Source organism: Lepidochelys kempii, chromosome 7 (genome assembly GCF_965140285.1).
Source record: "Lepidochelys kempii isolate rLepKem1 chromosome 7, rLepKem1.hap1, whole genome shotgun sequence".
Classification (NCBI taxonomy): Eukaryota; Metazoa; Chordata; order Testudines; family Cheloniidae; genus Lepidochelys; species Lepidochelys kempii.
This window is the reverse complement of record NC_136386.1, coordinates 4,517,477-4,537,106: the sequence shown is the minus strand read 5'-3', so window position 1 is coordinate 4,537,106 and position 19,630 is coordinate 4,517,477. Positions and strand designations below refer to the sequence as shown.

At 41.9% G+C, this 19,630-nt stretch overlaps 1 protein-coding gene across 6 annotated transcripts in view; it reads right to left on the bottom strand.

Annotated features, from left to right (window-relative positions):
• Positions 1-19,630, bottom strand: part of PTPRG (protein tyrosine phosphatase receptor type G) — a 616,375-nt gene that overhangs the window by 93,646 nt on the left and 503,099 nt on the right. For 2 of the 6 annotated variants that reach the window (XM_073350970.1, XM_073350967.1), the window contains exons 12-13: positions 17,881-18,670; positions 8,646-8,778 (exon numbers count right to left, since the gene is read on the bottom strand). In XM_073350970.1, the coding sequence (XP_073207071.1) occupies positions 8,646-8,778; positions 17,881-18,670 (923 nt within the window). Of the gene's footprint in view, positions 1-8,645; positions 8,779-17,880; positions 18,809-19,630 lie in introns of all 6 variants that reach the window. The other 4 variants (XM_073350965.1, XM_073350966.1, XM_073350968.1 and 1 more) reach the window with 3 other exon arrangements.

The window sequence follows — 19,630 nt, the reverse complement described above, 5'->3', positions numbered from 1 at the left end:
AATTCTCTGAGGGGGTCAACAAATATGGGACGATACAGTGTAGTTGGACTTTCAGAAAGCCTTTGACAATGTCCTTCTTTTTGCGAATACAGACTAACACAGCTGCTACTCTAAATCTCTCACCAAAGGCTCTTAAACTAAGCAACCATGAGGTAAGACGGAAGTTAAAAGACAGGAAACACAGGGTAGGAATAAATGGTCAGTTTTCAGAATGGAGAGAGGTAAAAAGCAGGGTCTCCTCAGGGATCTGTAGTGGGACCAGTGCTGTTCAACATATTCATAAATGATTTGGAAAAAGGGGTCAACAGTGAGGTGGCAAAGTTTGCAGATGATATGCAACTCAAACTACTCAAAATAGTTAAGTCCAAAGCAGACTGTGAAGAGTTACAAAGGGATCTCACAAAACTAGCTGACTGGGCAACAAAATGGCAGACGTAATTCCATGTTGATAAATGCAAAGTAATGCACATTGGAAAACATAATCCCAACTATACATACAACATGATGAGGTCTAAACTAGCTGTTATCACTCAAGAAAGAAATCTTGGGAGTCATCGTGGATAGTTCACCGAAAACATCCATTCAACGTGCAGTAGCAGTCAAAAAAGCGAACAGAATGTTAGGAGCCATTAGGAAAGAGATAGATAATAAATCAGAAAATATCATCCTGCCACTATACAAATCTAGGGTACACCCATACCTTGAAAACTGTGTGCAGTTCTGGTCGCCCCATCTCAAAAAAGATATATTAGAATTAAAAAGGTACAGTGAAGGGCCACAGAAACAAAGAGGGGTATGGAACAGTTTCTACATGAGGCGAGATTAAGAAGACTGGGACTATTCAGTTTGGAAAAGAGACAATAGGAGAAATATGATAGAAGTCTATAAAATCATGACCGGTGTGGAGAAAGTGACTAGGGAAGTGTTATTTACTCCTTCACATAACACAAGAACCCGGGGAAATTAATAGGTAGCAGGTTTAAAACAAACACAAGGAAGTACTTCTTCACACCCCAACACACAGTCAACCTGTGGAACTTCATTGCCAGTGGATGTTGTGAAGGCAAAAACTATAACTGTATTCAAAAAAGAACTGGATAAGTTCATGGCGGATAGGTCCCTCAAAGGCTATTAGCCAAGAGGGTCAGGGATGTCACCTCATGCTCTCCGTGTCCCTAGTCCCTGACTGCCAGAAGCTGGGAGTGGACAACAGGGGATGGATCACTGGATGATTGCCTGATCTGTTCATTCCCTCTGGGGCACCTGGCACTGGCCACTGTCAGAAGATGGGATACTGGGCTAGATGGACCACTGGTCTGACCCAGTGTGGCCGTTCTTATGTTCTTAACTTTAAGCATATATTTCAATCTCATCGACATCAGTAGAACTTAATCATGTGCTTCCGTCACGTCCTGATAAAGGATCAGCACCTGAGGTGTTGCTGTAACACCATATCTGCATCTTACTGTATGAAAGTGGTTGCTTGAACAGTTAATTTTTGAATTAATCAGAATCTAGTGGGACTGACGTTTTAGACCAATCTTCGTAAGCAAATATTCTGCACATCTAGAATGACTGGGCACTTACTAGGTTTGAAAATGGCAATTTGTTTCACAGCAAACCGAGCAGTAAAAACAGTTGCTGTGTTCAAGTAGCTAGTTTTCAAAGTTCAATACGGAGCAACTTCAAAATAAGGTTTTTAATTAGAAGAAGAAAGTATTGTGGTTATTCCACTTTAAGGACCGACTGCATGCCAGACTAATCTAGGAGGCTGGCAGAAAGGGAAGCCTGGAAAATTCTGCAGGTTTTATTGAAAGCCATTATTAATAGTGGCTGTGCCAAGGCAAATAATATTTTGTGAAAAAATAAATGGATCTCTCAGGCGATTGGCAATGAGAGAGAGACTCTATCATCTCTAGGGCAAGGATTCAAATCCACCTTGGAAATGCTGAGCATTGTTACCAGCTGGATTGAGACCACCAACCAGTTTTTTGTGGACAACTATTGACGTCACAGAAACAGGCTCTGATTAAAATCGTTTCCTGGACGTTTCAGCAGAGGCACCAAGAGCTAAATTACCCTTTCACTTCTAGAGATGGCTGTCCCTCCAGAAAGGTGTTTTGATGCATTGTGTCAGGGCAGCGTGGGAGAAACTTGTAATGCTATTGCCCATGCTGCGCCTATTCTGTGGACAGACACAAAACTAAACGTGGGCCGTCTAACTTCAGAAAAGATGAACTCCAGACCTGAACTTGGCACTGGGCTATAGCTCCATAATGGCCCTTTGAGAGGATTGAGGACTCAATTGCGCTCAGGTGAGATTTGGCCTGATTCCTCGGTGGGAGACAATGAGTTAAGTCATCTGATGTCAGATGTGTCAGATGACCAGGAGCTGGGTCCCTGACCGAAGTGGCTGCTGGGTCTGTGTTCTGCTGCCAAAAAGGGGACAACAGCTGAGAAAGAAGGTGCCACTGCTGAAGAGGCCGAAGAAGGGAAGCTGCTAACAGAGCTCGGTCGCAGGGAGAAGAGACTACACCCTGCAAGGGGTGGACTTTTGGGATCTAGCCAGAGAGCCAAGTCACTGTAGTGACTATGCAGAGGACTGGGAACAGTTCAGCCAGTCGTCTGCTGAACTTCCCAGGCCAGTGAGAGCACAGGCTGACTGAAAAAAAAAAAATGGATCCATCCCCCCTGAATTTTGGAAAAGATTGGATCGGTACCAAAACCTTTCAGCTCTGGCCCTTCTCTGTCCAAAACGTCAGTACTCAGTGCCATCAAGACGGCAGGCAAAATTTTCAAAAGTGCTTCAGTGACTTTTGAACCTACATCCCATTTTCAAAAATGACTTAGGTACTTGGAAGCCTAAGTCCTATTGACTTTCAGGGAGACTTAGATACCTAAGTCCTTTTTGAAAATGGGACTGGGTGCTTTTGAAAATGTTGCCTAGACTCTTCCAAGAGTGAGACATTCAGTAGAGACAGGAACGTTTTTAAGTACATTGAAAGTAGGTTCTCTTATTAAACTAAACAAGCAATTTTAGAAATGCTGTGAATTTGCAATATAACAGCAATATTCACTTTTCAGCAAAGTACATCAGACAAAATACAGTATCATGGGTATTCATAAGAGAAAACCCATAAAATGATCAAACAACAGCTCCACCACTGGTCTGACAGAAATCTCCCTCACTTCCAATAGGTTCCAACCCAGGCTGCAGTGTAGAGTTCAATATCGAACGGTAGCTCTCCTAGAGAACGTTCATTAGTAGTGGTAATTATAACAACAGTACTTGGCTCTTACCTAGCACTTTTCACCTGTAGATTTACAGACGAGGCTAAGCGTTTTATCACTAACACACCAGTTGGGAAACAGGCCTGGCCCTGAGATATTAAGGGCCTAATCTTGCTCTCACTGAAGTCAATGAGATCTCTGCCATTGAGCTTGAGGGTACTACTATCTAACACTCAGAGGTTTGCCCAGGGTCAGACAATGAATCAATGACAGAGTGGGAAAAAGAACGCAGATCTCCTGACTCACTCAAACTCTATAGAAGGCTATTAAAAAAACCCACAGAAAAGAAGTTCCTATCGAACTTTTGCCCAAGGAAGTTAAAATCATTTCCCCCCAAGCAAAGACCATGTGATTACAAACAAGCACTGCAAGCTAGCTTTGCGCGCGGAAAGGCAACAGCTGTGTTGCTCCAGAAATCCCTCCTGAATGTAAACATATTAGCACTGTATAAACAGCTTGATTTAATAAGAAAGGCAGTACGATGTTCCTGCTTTGTCTTCAGGATCACAACGTTGACAACTGCAATAATTCAAAGGTGAATTATGGTATCCACTGAAAAGAGGGGAAAAGAAAACTCTCAAGCTATACTTGTGAATTAATTTCCTCCTCTTAGCTGAAAATGAGAAATGGATATAATTTAGTTCCTATTTAAAAATTGCTGTTGGCTAAAACTCTAAAATGTTAATTGCTTCTTAACAGTGTCTGCGTGTTTTACCCTTTTTAAACTGCTCTCTATGGCGTGGTATTGTTTTGAATAAAGGCACAAACAAAAACATCTGACAGACAATGAAAGGTCACCAGTCACATGAAATACCATTTTATTTCACTGTAAAGCTCAGAGACAAGAACTCATTGCATGTCTAAATATGTCGTGTGTTCCCAGAATAATGTAGCCATCTCCCTGCTCCTCTATGAAACAGACGTACAAAGAGGATTCTGGCATCAACATGCAGAACTAGTGACACCAAGTATCCCGCTTACCTTCACAGTTCTAATGATTGATAATACCAGTCCCACCATATAGAGGGTTAATCTGCGATAGAGTTTACTGAAATCGGCTGTGTAACCATTAACATGTCTCATGCCATATCAGGGCACAGCACGGCACACAAATTGGTTTGCTGTATGAAAAGTTAAGCGTACAGTCTCTTGCTCACATACACACACACACACACACAGAGGTCTGGAGGCTAGAAGTATGGAATATTTCATTCAATTCTCAAAGCACAGAGAAAGGGATCCTATGCACACATAAGCACATCCAAACCTTTTGGTTTGTTCCCATCAGTACTTCTGTGACTAGCAACTGACTGTCTAGATATCCTTCCTGCAAACCAGTGTGATTATGTTCATGACTAGACTCTCACCTTCCCTCAGTATTCCTATGCTAACTGTCACTGGAACACATACTTTATTTAGCAGGAGTGGGGTACTACTGATCCAAGCACAGTCTGGATAAGCATTGTGCTAGTTTGCCTTTGCCACTCTACTAATGCCCCTCATTCCAGGCATAAAACAAGTCATCTTGTTTTAGACCTTGTGTGAACAGGCATTCCAGTCATCATGTCCACTAGCACTAAAGATCAGATTGCCAAACTCATTTTCAAATGTGAATAAAGATGTGAACCAAGGTATACACAAGTGAAATGTTAAATGATGGACTTCTCATTCCTCCTACTCCAGCAACCACAGGTTCACAATCAACACCAGTAAAGTTTCAAGCCAATTCTGTTATAATACAAAGATTGGGTTTCTGGTTGTCCTGTGGATATCTGAGGAAGCTATCAGCTCATTGTTCTGGGGTATCAGACAATGGGATTTATGCTGACATTTTATTTGCCTCTATAATAATGCAAAAAAACCTCACAAAAACCAAAGCCCGCTTTGCACTGCAGCTTCATTAAAAAAATGTTAAGACTAAGAAAATGAGTGTAAAAAAGAGGCCAAATTTGCTGGATGTATGTTGTAATGTCTTTTCTTGACTTCAGATGGTAGCAGTGCTAGAGAGAATAAAGTGACCTCCTCATTCAAAGATCAGTCATGTCACAGTCTCCATTTGTCCAATCTCCTTCAGGCAAAGGGAGTAGGAAGCACAAATTGCCCCTGCAAATCAAGAATCTCATATAGAAGTGGGACAAACCACTCTCAAATATCTCCAACTGTAAAGATTTTCTACTGAATACTATATTGAAGTTCAACACCTTAAAAGGTGGGAAAAGCTTAGAAAAACAGAGACTGTCTTCTGCTCTTTCAATTTCCAAACTGTTCCCTTCCATTTACATAATATGAAACATTTCATATATAGAACATGAAATGACAATTGCAAAGGATCAGAACAGAGTTAATTTTGTTATATATATTCACAAACAAAAAAATCTAACTCCTTATTTAGACCTCTAGATGCTAGGGCATCGATACAATGCAAACAACCAGAAGGCTTTGCTCTGCTTCAATGTTCTATTTATGTCACCTCTGTTCTCAAATCATCTAGTCTCTCAAATGCCCAAAAGTGAAAATATCAAGTTGTTTTACCCTCAAAATGCATTGCTAAAGGGTAATCCATGTCTCTTCTGAATTTTCTAATTCTCGGTAGGAGTTTCCTAATGCTTTTCTCACACAAGAACAAAGAATCGCTGGACAGGAAAAGACCACTTGGACCAACACGTCTGTCCCCTTGAGGATTATCTTTTCTTAACAACTGGTTTTTGTGCTTATACTTCAGTAGCATGTTTCTCACTCTGAAAAATCCGTCTCATACTCATTTTCATGCTATTTGCTTTGATGGCCTTATTTAGCAAATTATTCCATATGTTGCCCATTTCACTTTAAGTATTTCTTTCTGAAGACCCAGTTTATCTTAATTTCCTAACTTTTAGATTAGATTGCGTGGGTGGTTTTATTTTAAATGCCCACCAATGTAAATACGTTATTTTTCCTAAGGAAAGTGAAGAAACTGAAAAGGGCACTCAAAATGAAGTGGAACCACTTCATTGCCAATGCTCTGTACAGTCAGAAATATCACTGCATACAATTGGTGTTATAGCTCTTGTTAATTCATTCCAGAACCCTGTTTGCCTTTCTTATTGCATTTGTATACTAGTTTCATAGCCTCAAGGACTTTCATACACAAAATCTTAAATTAATTCCTACTCGGTATATATGGCATGTCTGTTAACATCTAATGCGTACCCTTCTGGTTTGGTTATTAACTCCAAATTTGTTATTTTATATTTGTTCATAAATACCTTTAGACCGATAATCACATCCATATATTTGTGCTTCATGTAGAGGTCCAAATGTATATTTTTTATGTCTAAAGTAATATTGAATCTCCTTGAGTTTTCAGTGTAGATTACATACACTGAGAGGCTCTCCATTATTGTGATGGGGTATAATGTCTGGTTTTCATAATTCTTATCAATCTGTTAACAAATGGTTTATTACTCATGCAAATTATAGAATAGACAAAGACTAGTTCCTGTGCCTTTATGCTATCAAATAAGTAACTGAATTTCAATTAAAGTCTTTCCCCATGTTTCTTCCTTGCTCTATGTAGTTTTTTGTAAGTACTGAACAAATAAAATGTTTCAAGTGACTTTTTAGGAGAGTTAAAGGAGAACGTGTTGAACCTCAGTTATATTTTAATTGTAGTCACCCATAGTATAGCCATCTCCGTTAAAAGCATTTACTAACGGTTGCTCTACAGATATTGGTGATGAAGCAGGCACTGCAATTCTACTGCATATCTTCGAGCAAAGTTTTGCTACTGCTTCAGCAAATCCAACACTAGTTTTCTCAATTACTCCTCACAGTGCCTTAGTGAAATTGTACCAAAAGTACCAACGTTTCCCAAATAAAAGATATCATCTCCCAGCACCATGCACCCATTTTCCTGGATGATTCCTATTATGATTTTCTTTCAACCTCAAAGGCTTTTTTCTGAGAAGGGCCTTTTAAATCACTGTGAGATAAATGAAAAGGAGTACTTGTGGCACCTTAGAGACTAACCAATTTATTTGAGCATAAGCTTTCGTGAGCTACAGCTCACTTCAAAGTTAATCCTTAACTAAAGTTAATCCTTTGTAAATTTGTGCTCAACCATTGAAGAAAAATGGTTTAAAAGACTAACAGTGAAAACTCAAGTTCTTTTGATACAGACCCAAACCAAAACCAACACTGATACTACTGACACCAGCAATGAACATTGCACCCAAATCCAACACGCTGATCTGTGCTAGAACCCTGAAATTGCCTTTTCCCACTTCCCAGCCTTGGTTACTCCATCTAAACATCTGGGTCCCCATGACAGCAAGTGGATCTGAAACCCCTGGAGCTCTGGACTGGGATGGCAAAGATTTAACCAGTAGAGACCTGCTGTTTCCTGGACCTGCTATTTAAATCTTTCCTTTCTGGACAGGCACTCCAGGGCTTTTTGAACTAGTCATCCCTCCTGTCCTTCAGGATCCAGATTCTCTTCTAGAAAAGAAATGGTAAATTCCATAGCAGAAAAGCCTGGGCCTCTCCTCAGAGCCTGTCTTGCACAGAAGTACATGCTAAGGTAAACGCTAGCAAATAACTTTATCTCAACAGAAGACAAAAGATGCAGTGGCTTCAGGTACATCTAGAAAGATGCTTTAGAATCAAATCTGTTTTAAGGTCTAAAATGAGATGAGTTTAGTGATGCTAAACCTAGTTCCCCCATGGGGGAACTATCATCCCCATCATTAAAAACTAATATACAACTTGGCCTAACCAACAGGATCTCTTCAGAAGAGGCAATCTAAAGGGTTTGTTTTTATTGTATTTTATTCCCATAGGCTTTACTATGTGTTTTATTACAGTAGTATCTGGGCACCTCACTAATATTACAGAGCTAATCCCCAAAACACTGCTATGAGGTAGACAAGGATTATTGTCCTCAATGTACAGATGGGGAAACTGAGGCACAGAACTCTTAAGGGAATTGTCCAAGATCATACAGGGAGTCTGTGGCCAAGACAGGTCTAGAACTCAGAGCCCCGGTTCAATGAGCCTTTTTCGCAAGACCATCTTTCCCGAAGGTCAGGATTGACGTGCGTTCTTACAGTTATTTAAGGAGAGGTAATTGAGGAAACACTAGTCTGTGTTACAAGTGGTTTTGGCCATTGCTACCACTAATCTCATTTTCATGACACAAAAATTAATACACGAGACACTTGAAATAGTTAACGAATACAGCTGTCCTAACACCTCTAGAGATATCATCCATCATCGTCACAGCCAGTAAAATAAAAATTACAGAGGCATATTAAAAAGACACTCCCAACAGTCTTTTAAATCACAATCAGTTCCCAATGTAAAGGAAACGGGCTCACCTCCAGTAAACCAGCACAGCAAGAAGAAGAATGAGGCACACAAAGGTCAGGGCTGATACCACAATCAGAGGGATGATCCATTCCATTTTGCCAGGAGAAGGTCTGGTTGCCATACCGGAGCTATTCTTGTCTGCTGTAATGAACATAATCAGTACCAGTAAATAGAATGATGCTACAATGGCTACATTTATACACAAAATTAAAACTGCTGTCACTCCAGTTTCACTCCAGTTCACATGATGTGAGCAAATAATCAGAGAATGGACCTTCAAAAAAGCGAGTCGCTTAATTCTTCACTTTCATATAAGCATTACAGCATGAAAGTATGGTGCATATACAATGCCTCAACTGGATTCTACTACTGTACCTAGTTGCAATCTTAACTTTACTTACCCACAATTTTAGGGCCAGATCCTGCAAACAGGATCCAAGCGTTACTCTTACCATCATAAGTCGTTCCCCCAGCTCAATGAATTAAGAGCTCTGCTTGGTAAGTAAAGTTTGCAGGTTCATGCCCCTTGTTTGTAAGTGCTTTGGGGCAGGGAATGTGTCTTACTCTTTTACAAAGCTCTATGTAAAATTTACTTTAATGTATGCATTATTGTAATAACTGCACTTAGAAAAAACTTCAACCCATTATCAATCCAGTAGCATGTCATAATGCTCGGTGAATTGTTAAGGTCTGTTGAGTTAGTACATACGAAGGTACTTTTAGAACATTGATTATTGAAATGGGTGGACAGATGGAACCTGTTGCAATCCACTGTGGAAACCCTTACTTCTCAGGTTTTATACAAAATAAAACTATGGCAAGATCCTGGCAGCTGATATCAGGATGAGTCAGCAGAACTAACACTAGGATGATAGGGCCTTGCATACACGAAAGTAGAGGCCTCAGTCAGGTATTGGGACCTATTGTTCTAGGAACTGTATACACATATAATGACAAGAGGGACCCCGTCCCACGATAACTTACATTTTAAGGACCATTCCGTATTTCAAAAAGCCCTCTAACTTGTGCAAATTCACAAACTGTTGAAAAGTGAAACTTTTTTGCACAATAGCTTAAGTGAAAAATTATTGGGTGCAGTTTCTGTCATTCATTTTGCATTCCTTAACAAACAGCCTGCGGCTGTTCCACAAATGTCAATAAGAAGCAGCAGGGTAAGGAAGATTGTAAATGGCTTCAGATTAGAACAAAGATAGAAAAATACACACTTGACTTTTTGTTTATTCCCTCTCACCCCCGCCATGTGTTTTCTCTGACTAGAACAATTCCATGCCCTTGTTCCGTACTGTATTATCATCTCTTCTGAAACAGAAGCAAATCTTACCAGAGAAACATAATTGCCTTTTCACCATAGGTAGGCAAAACACGGATAATTGGATGTCACATAATATGAAGTCATACTCTATTTTAATAGCATTTAGATTGTACTCCTCCGTAGGCAGGAGTAAAATTCAAACAACATGGAAGTAAAGGTTAATTGTAAATGCTTTTGCCAGACGGCTGAAAACAGAGCAAGACCATAGGCTGCTGCAAGCCCAGCAAGAAATCTTTCTAGTTTTAAGAAATAGGCTGATGGAGGTAATGCCCTTTGGCAGGCAAGCCTAAATGAGGTGCTAATCAGAGGGATTTTGGGGGGAAGAGAACGTGTACTGAGTGCAGAATTGATCACAAGAGAGATGAGTAGCCAATATCATTCCTAGTCTCTAACCTCAATGAATAAAGGTTGCAGAGGGCACCGGCTTCTTGCTAACTTGTCTCAGAAACATTATTCACAGTTTTTATTTAGAACTTGTGTGCGCTATACATTAGAGCTTATAATCTATTTCACATTGTCTGCTTTAGTCATTGCAACACACTAACAGTGCACCACGATTAAGATATTTGATTTCATTTAGTAGCTGAAGCAAGAACAATCTTTTCATCAGTGGAACTCAAATCGCTTTAAAAATAATTAAGCATCAAAACTCATGTGGGGGAGGGGGGGAAGGGGTACTACTGAGTGGTAGAGAAGAGCAAATTAAAACATATGGTCCATTAAAATTTACTAGGAAAGTGAAATAGCACCAGCAACCCCATGCCAGATAGAATATTACTTCACTTCTTTCCTACAAGGTGTGTGTTCCATACATGATCCTCTCCTTATGCTTCGGCATAAAAATGTATATTTCAGCTCATATGAAATAAATTACATCCCTTAGTAAACACATCCTGACTTAGAGTTTTGACACACCGTAATTAAGTACAATACTTTTGTAATATTCATTATGTTTCTTTTATTTATTCTACTGGGGAGATTGTGCTTATCTGACCTCTCATACCTGTCTTGCCACGGATGTGAAAAAAAGAAAGAGCTCAATATGTCAAAGGTAGCACAATTCACTGATGCTGATGGCTGAGGCTGAGATTCCAAGTGGAAATGGCCAAGCAACAATCTGCCACTCGAGAGAGAAAATCAGTTTCTTGGTTTTGAAGAGAAACTTTAAGTGTTTTTAACTGCTTAAGCGATGTTTGGAGTGAACTGAAATAAAAACATCAGCGACAGTTGCTGTAAGATGAGTGTTGATGTTCGAAGACTTTAGCAGTACATCTGGACGCCAGCAGGTGCCTTCTTCGGTACAGGGGAAGAGAAGCAGATTATAAGACAGCAGGCTGGGTAACAGGAAAAAATTGTTGAGGAAATGATACATTGAAAAGAAAGATACAGAGCTGTATACTTCTCTGCACTCGGCCTTTCAATCTTTCATTTTTAAACTGAGAACACCGAGCAGCGGTAGAGCAAATAATGTACCCTCGTTGTAACTGTGCCCAGGATATGCCTTACTTCGGCATAAAACAAAACAAAACCAAACCCATGGACAAGGAAACTCCAATTTTGCTAAGAAATGTAAACAGTTTCCAGTGGCATATGTCATTGTTGAATTAATTCAGTTTGCCTTTTACTGGCTTGGAATTCATCCCAGTAGGAAGGCATAAAAACTATTATAGCATATCTGCTTCAGGAAGCCCTACACAACATGAGCTCAGGCAGTTCAAAATCCACTTTTCAGTGTGCGGAAGGGTGTAGGTAGACATAACAATCACTGTCTTGAGAAACACTTATTCAGCACTTTCATCTATTTCAGGACTTGGCACAGGAAATTGGAGCGAGAGAGAACAACAAAGGGTGCTTTGGCATGGGGATTTATTGACAAAGGTCAATGGGAGAAAGAGAAATTCTACAGTCAGAAAATTCTAGTCTCTAAAGCTTTCTCCCTGAGAATATAAAAATGTTTATTCTCCAAATGTAATGCCACTTGTCACAATAAGCAACAGTTGCTGGTAACATATTACCTACCTTACCTATGCCTTGCTGAAACTTCCCCTTTATCATCCCTTGACACCGCATAAACCTCCAATGCAGACAAAGTTCTGTTTGTCATATAATTTTAGATACAGATAACCAAGACAATAGATATGTTCTGAATCCAACAAAATGTCATTTTTCCAACAGAGCTGTCTCATATCATCCACTCATTCAAATGAAAGCCAATTGTCAGTCATTCCTTTGAGTAAACTAGACTACACGCTGATTCAAAATGGTCAGTTAATAGCACTCAAAGATAACGTCAGTCATTCTAAGGGTTGAAATGTGAGACGTTTTTAAAATGTTTTTTAAAATGTCATCATGCTGAAATTTTTTTACTTATTTATTTATAGGCATTTCTTCAGTGCTCATTCCTATTGACTCCTATAACACTTAAACGTGTCATTTCATTATTTAATAAACTAATGTTGATGACCCCTAACCAATAAAGTCCTCTAGATTCACACTGTTCTTCTGAATAAGATCTCCTCGTGTAATCCAGTTCTTCTATTTACCAGCATTCAAACCCTATTACTATATGCTTCTACAATTTGCCAAGCAAAACAGCTCAAGAGTCACATGAAAATACAACTTAATAATTCTTGCACATATGGAGAAAGAGAATTATACAGATGTTTAATTATCCTAATGAGATTATCCCCAAAAGGCTTTGGTAACCTCAGCCCCAGTGAATATTGTTCTGAAAACCAAAGCACTGAAGTCCTATACTGAGACTAAAAAAGGTTTAGCATGCCTAACATGATCTCACTATAAAGCTCTCTTGTGAGCAAACTTGTGTGAAGCTTTGTAACCCCGTAGGGAATAGGGAGGAGTTCCTATCAAATGGAATCCCGCGGGGCCAGGGTCTAGATCTATATTGTTTTCAAGTGATGCTCATGACCCAGTCTAAAGCATCAACTGGAAATATGTTAAATTTGTTGATGACAGAGGTGGAAAGTGAATACATTATCTTGTATCAAATAGGATTTGTTTAAGCTTCCAACATGGCAAATCAAAGTTCTGCTGATTAATACCAGTGATTGCATGTTAAGACTGAATCATGCTTTTTGTGCAGAATACCACTGTAATTGCAGCTCCTTCTAATTTCCAGATTTAAAAAATCCTGAATAATTCTGAACAGCTGTGTATTTTACAGTTGCAGATCAAGACACAATCAGGCAAAAAACACAATAGAGAGGGATGAGCAAAAAACTGAAACAGGAGCATGTGAGCAAGCACTCAATAGCAGAAGGAACCATTAACGTTGGCCAGTAACACCAGACAAGAGGGGGCCAATGCCATTCAGAATATAATGACATGGCCCCAGGAAAAGTATGTATATGTGCGTGTGAAATAAGCGCTAAAAGAAAATGAGCCTTCCTGCACTAATTGGTCTCTCTTTCCCCATAATTTCTCATGCGTTCCCATTCTCCTCTAGTCAGCTGTGCTTCCCCTCTCAGTTCTCTCCTTACGCACGGCTAATTTGGTCCCCTATAATTAATTTTGCAAGTGTACATTGTTATAAAACAATGTTCTACTCTTTAAAATGATACAATTTTCCACTCAAAAACCCCATCAAAATAACTTGACAGCGAATTTTGCTTTTCAGGTTCGCTGTATAAATGAAAGTATCCGAAAAAAGCTGCTTTGTCCTCTAGAGACCATAATCAACTGCACAGACTTTCTTTTTTGCACATCTTGGGAGTGCTTTGCACGTTTTTTTCACCCGTACTAGTTCTCAGCAATGCTTTAAGAAACTTCCTCCCACCCCAGTCACCTAAGGATGCTAACTTTCACAAACTTTGATCTAATGACATGCTTATCTCAGTGTTCCAAAAGCCACGTAAGGCCTGCAAACCACTAGCTGTGACAGTCGTGTTTGCTCATGCAAGGAGTCTCATTGAAGACAACTCATGCATGAGCAAAGGACGGGTCTCTTTGCATGAATGAAGGGTTTTCCAGAATCAAGGGAATAAACGAGGTAGTTTTAGGGCATTTGAGTAGCGTTTTGGGTGTGTTGTGTATTGACATGTGTACTTGAAGACATAATTGAAGGAAAGCTAAGGTGAGTTTGCATTTAGTGCTGGGAGTGGTCAGTTCCACTGTCATGCTTCTCCACAGTGGGAGTCCATTCAACAGCCTAGATTGGGGTGGGCAAACTTTTTGGCCTGAGGGCCACATCTGGGTATGGAAATTGTACGGTAGGCCATGAATGCTCACAAAATTGGGAGTTGGAGCGCGGGAGCGGGTGAGGACTCTGGCATGGGGCCAGAAATGAGGAGTGGTTCCCGGCCACTGGGAGCTGCAGGGGCAGCACTCGGGGTAGGGGCAGCGTGTGGAGCCCCCTGGCTGCCCCTATGCATAGGAACCGGAGGGGGGACATGCTGCTGCTTCTGGGAGCTGCATGGAGCAGGGCAAGCCCCGGATCCCACTCCCCGGCGGGATCTCGAGGGCTGGATTAAAATGCCTGGAGGGCCAGATGCAGCCCCCAAGCCATAGTTTGCCCACCCCTGGCCTAGACCCAGTTCCTGGGAAAGTTCCATCTCCTGCACTCGCTAAGTGCAAAGTTTCATCACCCCAGTCGGAGTGCAGTGGTCAGGGGTGGTCAGGGTTGTAGAGTAAGGGGAAAATTATCTCTCCTCCCCCGTGACTGCAGTGCTTATGACCCTCCTCCTCCAGAAAGGGCAGAGCAGTGCTCTAAGGATCCTCCTGGGCTGAAACCGTGGGGCATCAGCACACTCAGCTCCCACCTTTGACGCAGGAAAGTTCATTCGAGAGTTCCCCACCCTGAGGCTGGGGGATGCCATAATACCCAATGCTCCACTTTCCCCTCACAGGAGCAGCAGGGGACTTTCCTCTGAGGTCCTCGCTCAACAACAACAAAAAAAAGGTATTCAGTTGCCAAAGGGCTTCCTCCCCGGGTTGCACACAAATGTTTCCTGGAAGGGATTTATCCCAAGATTCTTTCATGGTAGGGCAGGGTGTTCAGGAGTCCAGGGCCCATCCCACTCGCGTGGTTACTCTTCTTCCCTCACCCGCAGCTGGGCATTGCCTCTTCAGCCTGTGACTCCCCTCCCATTCCTCACCCCGACCCCCTGTGTGCTCTATGTGGAAATCAGGATAAAAAAGGAAAGCTTCCAAAGGTGCAGAATCTCTTCCTGAGAGAGACGGGAGCTCTCTCCCTTTCCTCTTCCGGCTTGGAAGAGCCAGGCCTCCTCAGCCATTTCAGTTTCAGTTATCTGAATGTACTGAACAAATTCCTGGGGAACCTGCCCTTAGCAAGCAACCAGTCCCTGAAGGAGGCCATTGGAACAAAGGTTCACATGATGACACGATGGAGGACTTCACTGAGGAGATGCTGAAGGATAAGCCTTTTCCTCTCTGCCAAGATATACAGATATATAAAGGGATCCAGATTCTAAGTCTTCCATCCCTCAGGGCTATGACAAACACTGCAAAACTCCATCAAGACACAGCAAAGAAGAGTTGGTCCTTCCCAAAGATTGACTCAATGGTCACTAGGTTTGTGACAAATCCTCTGGTGTTATTAGAGACTAACATTTCCCCCTCAGAGCTCAGGGACAGAAAAGGGGACTCTACCTTAGGAAAATGGTGTGAATTGGCCCTTAAAGGTCTTTGCATGTCCCTCAAGGTTCACCTTCATATTTCCTCTTCTGCAGATTCAAGAATCTAGGAGCTTAACACCATCTGCCTATGAAGTTGAAAAGAAGCTAGACCTCCCCCTGTTCTTGAACGAATTTGTCGGTGATGCCACCAGAGACTCAATTAAGATTCCAGCCTGGGAGATGGCAGGAAACTTTGTCACTCATCACTTCCCCTGGCTAAGACCAGGGTTGGGAGACTGTGGCTCTAAAGTCTGACTCACAGCCCTCTCCTTACAGATATCCTGAGTCAGAACATGAAGGACACAGCTGATCCCAAGATGTCACTTTCCTCACGCCAGCATGGAAAAACCTCAAACCATATTGGCTGCAACTTCTATAGGCTGATTGTCCTTTTCTTAAGTCTCCAGGAAGATCCATTACATGTTCTGTCTTTCCAGATAGCCCACAGACAACTTCCAAGTGAACAATGCCCACAGACCTGATAACTGATTAGCACAAGCCATGCCGGACTCTCTGTACTGCACCTGAGCGACTTCCTCTCCTCCCTCCTGAGATTCCTCGAGGCATATGGGCTCTCCGTGTGTCAGACAGAGTGGGAGCAAGCCATGTCAGACTAGTGAATCCTATCCATAATAAAATATGGCTGTGCATTAGCGTTTTCTCACCTTCCTCACAAACTGCAATGGGTCCCTTCTTTTCTTAACCCCCCCCCCACTCACACCCCAGAAAAACTAATGTGATAACAAACCATATGTCCTCTGATGGACATCGGAGCCATCTGTCCATTTCCTCTCTCATTTACATTACACTGGCAGTAAGCCATCAGGCTCTTTGCTAAAGCTTGCACAAAGGACATGAAATTTGGACATTTGAGGAAATCAGGACATTAGGTACTGCTTACTAGGGGGAGGGAAGAACCCAATACCTCTATTCAAGAGGCAGATTTGCCTTCACAGAGCAAGCCACGTGGGCTCGAAGTGAGATTCCACTGTGCCCAATTCTTCTGACCTTGAGCTCTGACTCAGCACTGCAAAAGGCAGCCAGAGCGCACATGCTCATTCCCGACAAGAAGCAGACATGGCAAGGTGGGTCTTGCGGGCTGCCTACGCAAGTGTTTTAAAGCATGTATGGTGGGAAGAGCTGACTTTCAAGAAAACCACCATGTGAGACCATGGAGTAGAAGAAAGAAAGCTAGAAAATCAGCAGAGTCTGCATAAAAAAATGTCAGCCAAACCGGGGTTAGAGCATGACCGCTCCACTGCTGCTCGTCTGGTTTCTTGCAGAACAGTTCTGAGTTGCAGCATTCGAGTCGGATCAACAAACATCATTAAAGGTTGCGGCGGGGGGGGGGGGGGGGGTTGATTTTTTTAAAGTTAGCCGTGAAAATTGATTCTGAGCTGTAACTTAGCATAAAAGGTCTGGATTTTAATCTTTATAAATGTAAAAGAAATAAATATTTAAGATGCTTTTTCACAGTATTCTAACTCCACAACAGCTGGAAAAACAAAATTACTAAACATACTATAGCTCTGCAAAATAAACAGCGATTTTTAAAAACAAACAAACAAACAAACAAACATAATTTTACAGTCACTCAGACAGTCATCTCATTGAAATCTCAGTGGGAGACCAAGGTAAACCCTGTAATTGGATCCACGTGATCCACATCCACCTGTGCAGAACCCCCTTAACTTCCATGGACTCTATGAAATACAAAGGGCCGTCTCTGTGGATCAGGCTGGAGGATTGAGGCCTGTGAGTGCGTGGTGAGAAAGAAGCCAGCCAGATATGCTGGACCTAAGCAGTGAAAACCTTATGCCTAAATAACTTCATACATATGTCACAAACTGCTTATGAAAAACAAATATTCATAAGACAGCATCCATTGTTCAAAGATAATTTCACAGTTATAGGTAGCTATATTAATTTCTAACAACAAAACTCCTAAAGCAGCCAACCACATTGGAGGCTAATTTCTTGCCAAACTTCATTTTCCAGCTAGAAGCACATGTTTTTAATTGGATGCTGGGTCATTTCCTAACACAATAACCTCCCTCCCCTGGGTATCCCCTCGCCCCCCCAGAATTCTAACATCATTTGTGGGCTGAGTCCTGCACTGACTTACCCTATTGCTGCTAATGGGATCATGTGGGGTGTCAGTCAGTGAGGAATCTAGTCCCTATAACTTTTTCAACGGGATTTTGAAATAAGGCAGTAAACACAGCTCCCACTCATCCCTCCCCCAGGATCACTCACCTGGGTTAATGGTGATAAATCTGTTATCAGATGGATTTTCCTCTGGAAACCTGCGGTCGTTGGGAAAAGCTTTTCTTGATGTTGTCTCTGGTCCCTTTGGGATTTGCCCTACATAATGTTCATTTGTGAATGCTGGTGGCACTTGGGTGGAGGGCAGAGGTTGGGGCTGAGTGTCTGTTTCAGTAACCCTCTCTTCTTCAGGACTCTTATCTGTTGGGAAAATGTTTTGCTCTTGACCAGGTATGGTTTTATTTCCTTCCTCCTCTACAGTTCTATTAGGGGAAATGGTCGTTAGTGTGGTCTCAGTGTTATTTTGTACCTCGGCAGCCTCTGTCACTGCACTCTTCTCTTTCTTTTCCGAATCCTTTTCACCCTCTTCATCATGTTCCCTTTCGCCATCCTCACTTTCATTCTTCTCATCCTTTTCTCCTTCCTCTGCTCCTTCCTTGTCTTTTGTCAGAGCGGAATCACTGTCCGGTCCTGGGGAAGATAAAGCCTCAGGAGTTGTAAGCATTGGCCTAACTGACTGTTTGCTGGTAGAAGCAGCACTAGGAAGGCGGGTTGGCCACACAGTGCTAGGAAAGGAGGAAATACCGCCACCACTAAACCCAAGGCCAGCAAGCAACGTGCTGGTCACCACGGAGGCCACGGTTGCTTGGCTTCCACTGGATGAAGGTCCCATTCCGGTTGCCATTGAAACAAAGGAGAAAGGAAGACCAGAAGAAGTCCAGGTAGAAGATCCAGAACTGATGGGAGCCATGTCAGCTGAAGAAGCAGGAGAAGCTGTAGGCTTGAAGACACCACCAGAGGGGACAAGGGAAGAAAACACACCAGAGAGAGTGTCAGTAGGGGTACCTGATATGCTACCTCGGCTCTTTTTTCCTTTTGGTTTCTTTTTCTTTCCAAACACTCCATTCTGCCCATTATTCTGTTCAAATGAGACAAGTATATTTATACAATAATCTGGAGTAAAATCTACCCAGAAACAGCACAAGCACAAGCATTTAAAAAGTCACAAGGCAAACGACACAGATTATGTCAACCAAGCATGCTGGTGCGATCACAGACCACATACACATACTCAAGTTAGCTTTGATGTACCCATACTGTACAACCCCATGTGGGACCCTGGGTAGGTACCTGAGCAGCCATGCCACGGCTTCACCGCTGCTGTTCCTCGAGCTCGCTTTGATCTAGCTGGATCAAAGCAATCTTGAGTTACGTCTACACCAGCTGCAGTGACACCTCTGACTGCCGTGTCGACAGTCCCAAGAGAGGCAAACGTTCTTGCATTTGCCATTTCCAAACAACAATTACAGCAATATCTCATTACTCTTATCTTCGTTTTATACTCGACCTCTCCCCTTCCATAGCGACTTTTGAAGAACATTTCCTTTCGGGAGGTGGGGAGGGAGCATATTTTTAAAAAGTTTAATGACTTTCACTATGCCAGTTCTCGAAAACCGTAGACTAAAAAATGTTTAAAATGTGAAATCACGTACATTTCACCTTACAGTAAAAGCAGTGTTACAGCAGCTATTTGAATGTCCCTCATTTTGTTATAACAGGTCTGGTTCCTGCAATCAGATCCAAACATGTGGCATCCTTTGCTCTCACAAAGAGCCCTTGGGTCCTTCCATACAGATCTGATCGCAGGATCGGGGGACTCAGTTGCTATTCTTTCCTAATCTTGTTAGTTACCCTGCACAGGTTGGCGTTATTCTGCTAAGGTTTGGCACTATGGCACAGC